The sequence below is a fragment of the Empidonax traillii genome, unplaced genomic scaffold, assembly GCF_003031625.1.
Source record: "Empidonax traillii isolate 1590-97213 ecotype Southwest subspecies unplaced genomic scaffold, ASM303162v1 scaffold1010:size210085, whole genome shotgun sequence".
Classification (NCBI taxonomy): Eukaryota; Metazoa; Chordata; class Aves; order Passeriformes; family Tyrannidae; genus Empidonax; species Empidonax traillii.
This window is the reverse complement of record NW_020956203.1, coordinates 19792-28127: the sequence shown is the minus strand read 5'-3', so window position 1 is coordinate 28127 and position 8336 is coordinate 19792. Positions and strand designations below refer to the sequence as shown.

The following is an 8336-nucleotide window of genomic DNA, read 5'->3' as shown; positions in this document are numbered from 1 at the left end:
AGGCAATCCATCTACATCCTGAGGACCTCGCTGCCACCGTCCAAGCGTGCTTGGCCCCGGCAGATGAACCTCAGGATTAAAGGGTGGGCTCAGTTCCGCGCACACTGTGTCTCACCTAAAAAATCCAATGCGCAGGCTGGAAGGTGGAAAGACCTTCCCCGGTTCTTCGTTCGCGAAGAGACTGGCCATAAAAATTATTATTTCTCCATCAAATGATCAAGGGTAATGGTCAGTGATACCGGGCAAATTCAGATAGATGTGGCTGGCATTATGATGATTGTTACTGTTGCTATTGGGTTTCAAAAACAGTATTCAGGTAGAAGTTTGGGGTTTTTTAGGGTTGTAGCTCTGAAAATTGTAAGAAATGCAATCAGATATCATCTTTGAATCAAGTTTCAGAATAAAGGCGTCAGTTTTCTGCTACTCAGTCACACTTAGTGGATCCATTTTTTATTTACTAGGGGAGCAATTAGACTGAACTGAAAGAACCAGGGTGGGGTGGGTCAACCTTTGCTGGTTGCCAGGTGCCCATCAAGCTGCTCTATCTCACCTCCCTCCCCAGCAACAGGATGGGTAGAAAATATGGAAAAATGCTCATTGGTCAGGATAAGGAGGGGCATTACTCATCAGTTACTATCATGGATGGTTAAGCAGCTATAATAATTATATGTTCCCTCTAATATGCTCTGGTCAAATCTGTCATTATCTCAAACCCTTTGAGTTCTAGGTTGCATGCCAAAAATACTGGTCATGGCCCAGTGCTCATGGCAACTAAGCACCACACAGCTGCTTGCTCACTTGTCCCCTGTCCCTAGGAGGATGGGATGGGATAAGATGGAGGGGAGAATAAGAAAGGTAAAAGTGCAAAAACTTGCAGGTTGAGATAATAGGGAAAGCAAAATCTGCCTATGCAAGCAAAGCAAAATAAGGAATTCATTCCTTCCTTTCCATTGGCAGGCAGATGTTTAGCCATCTCCAAGAAAGCAGGGCTCCATCACATGTAATGATTTCTTGGGAAGACAAACACCATAACTCTGAACCATCCTCCTTTCTTCCCTGTGTTTTTTATTGCTGTGATGGCATACGGTATGGAATATACCTTTGGTAAGTTGGGATCAAGTGTCTCAGCTGTGTCCCCTCACAACTACTTGTACATCCCCAGTCTACCTGCTGTTGGGGCAGTGTGAGAGACAGAAAAGGTCTTGATGATGTGTGAGAGCTGTTCAGCAATAGCTAAAACATTGGTGTGTTATCAACACTCTTTTGGTCACAAAGCCAAAGCATGGCACTATATGGGCTACTATGAAGAAATTTAACTCTATCCCAGCCAAAATCAGTATACTTGTATACATGGGGAGGTGATGGTAAGAAGGGAACAGATCTAGAAACTGTCAAGTCAATTGTGACGTTTGGAGCTTTACTGGCGTAAGGCTTTTTAGTAATATCCTGGATTTCATTCCAAGTAATATGGTGACTTTCTAATTTTAAGGGATGTTAAGAGCATGGTTGCTTTATCCAGCCCAGGACTCCCTTCTACTCAGCTACTGAAGCCCAGCCTGGGGACCCAGGGCCTCTGCCTAGGTTGAGGGATGCAGCTGCCACTTTCCCATTTTCAGGTTCAACCAGTAGTGAAGCTGAGCACAATTTTCGGAGACCTGTACACACACGGAGGACACTGACACATGGCCCATCACACAGATAAGCACCGACATAGTGCTGCCTTCAACAGCACCTACATGTAGGACTTGCATAAAACATAAGGCAGACAAGTTCCCTCCTTCCTCTTCACCTGGTAGAGATAGAAGGTTGCTGCTATAATGAAGGTACACATAATACTCTCTAGATTCACAAGCGCATGCATGTTCACTGTCATCCCTTGAGTACTGGCATGACCCTCTTTGTCCAGTGCCCCTGCCTGGATCCCAGGCACTCTTACTTGCTTCATTGGTCTCCTATTTGCCAGCTAGTCCAGCTTGATGCTCACTAGCAAACACTCATGCACTCATCTCACAAGCACTCCATATTTGCATGTTCCCCTGGGCGTACCAGCACAGACCCTTGCCTGCTTCATACCTCTGCCTAGACTCAACTTACTAGCCAATATACATGCACACCAAGTTTGGGGAAGATGCAGACAACCACTCGCCCTTTCCCCCAGCAGTTGGCACCAGGCACCACATGGGCTGTGACTGGTGGTCCTGCTTCAGTTACCAGTGCTGGACCCCTCACTCATGCTGATTTTCCCCCCATTAGCTGTGTTTGGGGATACATACTGTTCCTGCTCCAGTGGCTGAAGGCAGAGACCACAACTCACTCTGGTAGCTGATAAGACCCCACTCAGTACAGTAGAAATCCTCAGCAACCCGGTGAGGGGAGGGAAGGCAGGACTGTCTCAGCTGTTCAACAGCTGCTCGCAGCCCCGTGTGCTCACAGTTAGCACTGAAAAAAAAGTCCTTTTTCCCACAGTCAGTCGAAAGCAGAATACCTCGCTCTGGGATGGGTCGGTCTCTCTCTCAGTCGTCCTCCGCGAGGTGTCCCGTGGGGAAAAAAACTTCCTCTCAGGAAAAGAAAAGGAGGCGGCCGAAAACTGGGCTTCTGCTCTGCCCAGTCTGCGGACCAAACCCTAGAGCCCCCGAACAACAGACTCCCAGCCCTCCCCTGCGGCAACCTCCGTTTCCCGAGAGAGCTCGCCCTCCTCCCGCTCCCGCGCGCATGCGGCTTTGCTCTGTCCCCCACCCTCATCCCGGAAGAAACAGATGGGGGGGGGGGGGGGAGAGAGCAGACATTGGGAAAAAATTCCAACATCTCTTCTCAAACCTATGACAGTGAACTTGATAATGTCATATATAGGTACATTCAAGCAGTAATCCTGTGTAACTAGACCTACTGTCTGTGATGGAATTGACATAGAAAGACAAATTTGAAAGCTGAAACATTGCAGATAGGATTTGAAAATTTTACTTTTTTGTTTCCATGGTATTATTAAAAGAATAATTGCAAGGAAAAGTAATTATGAGTAAGTATAAGAATCCATGTCAAGTGATCAACTCTGAATTGTGTTTTGTGATTTGTGTAAAGTTGGTTGTGGTTTTTTTTTTCTTCTCACTTTGTTGTTTCAGATCTGTCCAATATGTGCAGCATTGCCTGGAGGGGATCCTAATCATGTCACAGATGACTTTGCAGCTCATCTTACACTGGAACACAGAGCTCCTAGAGATTTAATATCCTTTCTTAAGTTGAGGGAAAAGGAATAGACCGTTCCTTATTATAGCTATAACTACTTGTTCTGACTTATGTAGTCAAATGGCTACATCAGTTTTGCTTATTTTTTAGAATTGCTGTTTAGTTATAGGGGAACTATAAGTCTGAATTGTTTATATTTATATATATTTATATCTATCAGTCTGTGAATGGGCTTTGGGTGTTGCTTGACAATGTGGGTGTATGTTTTTGTTTTATTCCTGATAGCAAAACCTTATAAAGATGTTTCTGATATCCAGCTGCTTCTTTCTGCAGTTTTTACCCTTCTTGGTCATTAGTTCTGATGCCATTTTGTGTATGGGAAAGCAGCAATCCAGATGTAATAGTGTTTTATAGATAATCACAGGACTGAAAGTAGACTTCACCGAAAGCATATGTTTGTTAGAGAATGCTTTGGACTTTGAAATTGAGGGATCTTAAGTGTTTGTTTAGTTTTATTACTGTATTTCAATAGGGTAGTTCCAGCTTGTTATTTATTGACTTTTTAAAAGATATAACTAGAAGATCTATCGGGAGACTTCCTAGGGATTAGGACTATCTTTGTTATCTGCAAATTGTAGGGATATAACTACGCTCAATGACTGAAGAGCTCAAACTGTCAGTTTCTTTGCACTTTTAAGTACAATTTTCTTTCTGTTACTTGGTCTTAGGAATAGTAATGTATCACTTTTTTTGCTGTACAAATACTTGCAACGTAATTTCAGAAGATACTCTTCATGGAAGTACAGGCCATCATGAAAAACTCATTAGGTGATCTTGAAATGATTTATCTTTCTGTATCTCCTTTAAAAAATACACCCCTGGTATAATTTGATAGTGCCTTTTTTTGTTCAGGGCTTCTTGAAAAAAAACAAAACAGACCTAACAACTCAAGGTCATTATAACTACTGCTAGCAACATGAAAGGAAATGATTTCACTTTGGTTGTGGTCTGTATTTAAATTTGTTAGCATTTTAATTGTCAGTCTGAATTATACAGTGAAATTGGCTTCCTATTGAAGTGGATGAGGTGTTGGATTTGAATTCATGCTTCTGAAGTTTTTCCTTCCCCTCCCACATCGGTGATGTCAGATAACTTTTAATTGGAAAATGTCTCTTTATTACTAGCTACATAAGAGCTAGAGAAATCAGAGTAATCTTTTCAGTTTCTGAGTAAGGCCACAGTGTCAGTTATCACAAAACTGATGGGGGTAGTCTTTATAAATAATTATAGGAAATGCACAAGTATCTGTACAACATTACTTTAGCAATCAGTGTTGCCAAGTCCACAAAACTTGATAGAGTTTCTAGACTAGTTTTCCATGTTGAGTACTATTTCATGTCTTCTGACAGTTAAGACTAAAAGGAAGAAATGGGGGAGAGATTTCCCCCTGCTCAGTTGCTATCAGTTTAGGAAAGGATATGGTCTTCTGTGTAACAGAAGGGTGTTTTAATCTGTTTTAAATGGCTAAACATATTTCTTGTGAAGAATCCTGTGCAGACACTGCAAGAAACCACCTTTATCCCTGGGAGACTCTGGACAGCTCTTTAAATTCCAGTTTCTTTCTTAAACAATTTTCAGCTATTTTACTGTTTAAAACATAGCTTTAGTCTTGACCTTGTAAGTGGTTCTAGCTTGGTTGTTTTCAGTATATGTTTGCACTGAGTTAAGAGTTCCAAATGCTTTTTTAACCCCATCATAGTTGGGTGAGACATCAATATACTCTTAACTAGTATATTTAAATTATGTTGCTTTTCTTAAAAACACTTTGAAAGGTGCAGTTAGCAAGCTACTACAACCCTTTTCTAAATGAGACCAAGGCTGCATTTTTTCAAAGGATTTATATTAAGGATGTTCTAGTTATCTTATTTTCCAAGTTAACTTTAAAAAAAGGCCCAGAATGGGGGCATTTTTCTGTCATATGTAGCTATAGAAAACTTCCCAAACTGCATGAGAGCAGTAGTCAACCAGTAAAATATTAGTGACAATGTTCTGTCACTACCAGTATCCAGTATCAACAGATACAAAGGAGGAACAAACCAATTTGTGCTAGACAACTATATTCTGTCTCAAGGGAGATTTCTCTCCTCCCCTCTGTAAGAATTGATATAAAGGCAGGTGACCAAACCACGACTAGGGTATTGAGGAAAAGTTTGTTCCAATATCAGAAACCCCAAATACACTGCTAAATCATGCAGCAGTTGAAAGAGCAGCCCAGGAAGCCCATTCTGGTGCTTTTATAACAACACCTTTCGCTTGCGCATAACTTCAAGGCTGTGTTCTCCCCTGTGCTTTATGGTCTCCCTCTCTCCCAGCAGAGGCCTCAGGCATGTCTGTGAGAACTTAATCTCTTCTCGAAAAAGGGAAGTTAACTTCTAAAACAGACAAGCAGAGAAATAGATAGCACTATTCATGGGAAAGAATTTTCTCCCACACTGGGTTTTTTCTAGGCCTAGTTTTCCCAGCAAGACCTCTTTTTCTTCCTCAAATAAATCTTCTGCATTCACGTTCTGTCCCTACACCCTCCTGAAAGTGAAATGTTTTATGCTCTATAGCATAATAGATTTAAGAGACTCAATTCTTCATGAAAATATTTATTATGGTAACTGGATATTCTTACTTGCCAAAAGAAGTCATAATTTTTCAGTCTTAAATTTTTCAATTCAGTAATACTGTGAGGAAATCAATTCTATGCCATAATTATGCATTGTGGGATAAGACATTGGGCACCAGTCTGCTGCAAATAATAGATTTTATTCAAGTGATAAACATGCTATTTTTTAAAATAAATAAATTGGATATAAGATGAGCTAAAAATACTAATTTATAAATTGGAAAAATAATATATATATAGGTACATTTTCCTAGTTTAGTAGTTAATTGCACTAGTGCTTCTTAAGATAAAAGGAACCTTTAGCTAGACTGTCTTGGGAGAACAAGTTTGTGTGGTAAGAATAGCAACTTTGTAGACTATTTTCGATATTTAGATATCCTTCTTTCCCAATTTTGATGCTAAAATCCTTATGTCTATTGAGTAATGTGTTCTGCTGAATATGCATCATCAGTTGTAGCATTACCTAGTAGAAACTTTAATCCATAAGGCATAAAATCCATCCTGACAGTTTTTAGACATGATAAAAAAGTCTGGGAAAGATGAATTTAGTGCAAGGAGCCTTGGGTGCCTTGAGTTCACATCTATAGGTCTTACTGGCACCATAGCTATGATTGCATGGTGCTTATAAAGTTGAATCATTGTTTTATGAATAAGGAATAGTGTGTTGCTCAATTATTCAATCTAGTAAATGTTCTTGCTGTTTAATACTTGATAGCAAAAGACTTTTCTTAACTGCTTGGTTATGATGAATCTAGTGGTGTCCGGCACGTACGTAGAATGTTTCACCCAGGCCGGGGTTTGGGAGGCCCCCGTGCACGTAGATCAAACATGCACTTTACTAGCAGTTCCAGTGGTGGCCTTTCATCTTCTCAGAGTTCATATTCTCCAAGCAATAGAGAAACCATGGATCCTATAGCTGGTAAGAGCTATAACCACTGACTTTAGCTCAGAGTCCTTAAATAGACTTTGAAACAAAATCCAAGATGATGATAGTTGTCTGTTTTTTCTGTCTTTAAAAAAATGCTTTCCAATATTGTAATTGATGGGTATTTACTGATGAAAAGTATCCATAATTGGATTGTCTACAGGGATCGAACCTGGAACTTCTGAAATGAAAAACACTGCCCATTTAGCTTGTGCTTTTAAATTTAGAGACTTCTAGGCTTGTTCCCATGACTGACCTGTTCACAGGTGGTATCAAAGAATGGTTGATGTTTGAAAGGACCTTTCAAGATCATCTAGTACAACCCCATTCAACTTCCCTCTACTCATGCCTCCAAGCAAGGCCACTTAGAGCAGGTTGCTCAGGACCATGTCCAGTCAGGTTTTGAATATTCCTACAGATGGACTCCACAACCTCTCTGAGCAACCTGTTACAGTGTTTGATCACCCTCACAGTAAAAAGTGTTTTCTTGTATTCAGATGGATTTCATTTGTTTTAATTTCTGCCTCTTGCCCTGTCAGTGGGCAGTACAGAGTCTGGTTCCCTTTCTTTTTTATTTTTCCCATCAAGTATTTATATACACTGTTAAAATTCCTCTTCCTTGAGCCTTTTCTTTTCCAGGCTGAAGAGTCACAGGTCTCTTAGCCTCTCCTCATATGATATGTATGCATGCATTTTTGAATTTTTGAGTGGATGGACAGCAGGATGGGGACTTGGAAAGTCCCTCCCACTGTAAGTAAAGATCAGGTTCATGACCACCTGAGGAACCTGAATGTACATAAGTCTATGGGACCCAATGAGATGCATCCCAGAGTTCTGAGGGAATTGGCTGATGTAGTTGCTAAGGCACTCTCCATCATATTTGAAAAGTCATGGCAGTCAGGTGAAGTCCCCAGTGATTGGAAAAAGGGAAACATCACACCTATTTTTTAGAAGGGTAAAAGAAAGTCTCAGACTGGACTCTGGCACACACAACAGTGTAAAAGATGACTTCTAGAAAGAAAGTGTTACTGAAACACTTAACAGGGAGATTCTGAAGGAAATCAGGGATAAAAAGGGAGTTTACCAACTATGGAAGAAAGAGCTGGCTACTTATGAAGAATTCAGGAAGACAGCTAGGTCATGCAGAAAGAAAATCAGGGATGCAAAAGCACAATTTGAAGTTAAATTGGCCACTTCTGTTAGGGGTAACAAAAAGTCCTTCTATAAATACATTAATAACAGAAGGAGGGGCAAAGAAAACCTCCATTCTTTGATGGACTTGGAGGGAAACAGAGTTAATAGAGATGAGGAGAAGGCTGAGGTACTTAACACCTACTTTGCCTCACTTTTTACCAGTAAGACAGGTGACCCTCAAGGCAACTGGCCTCTGGAGCTGGTAGACAGAGATAGGAAACCAAATAGCCCCCTTGTATTCCGGGAGGAAATAGTTGGTGACTTACTGAATCATCTGGATCCTCACAAGTCTATGGGACCAGACGGGATCCATCCTAGGGTGATGAGGGAGCTGGCAGAAGAGCTTGCCAAGCCGCTCTCCAT

The 8336-nt window shown here is 40.9% G+C and overlaps 1 protein-coding gene and 1 pseudogene across 1 annotated transcript in view; both read left to right on the top strand.

The window, feature by feature from the left end:
• Window positions 1-8336, top strand: part of LOC114068181 (E3 ubiquitin-protein ligase KCMF1-like) — a 26102-nt gene that overhangs the window by 8536 nt on the left and 9230 nt on the right. Inside the window, exons 3-4 of the mRNA XM_027904101.1 lie at window positions 3120-3221; window positions 6599-6773. Coding sequence (XP_027759902.1) covers window positions 3120-3221; window positions 6599-6773 — 277 coding nt within the window. The remainder of the gene's footprint in view (window positions 1-3119; window positions 3222-6598; window positions 6774-8336) is intronic.
• Window positions 7770-8336, top strand: part of LOC114068180 — a 2934-nt pseudogene continuing 2367 nt past the window's right edge.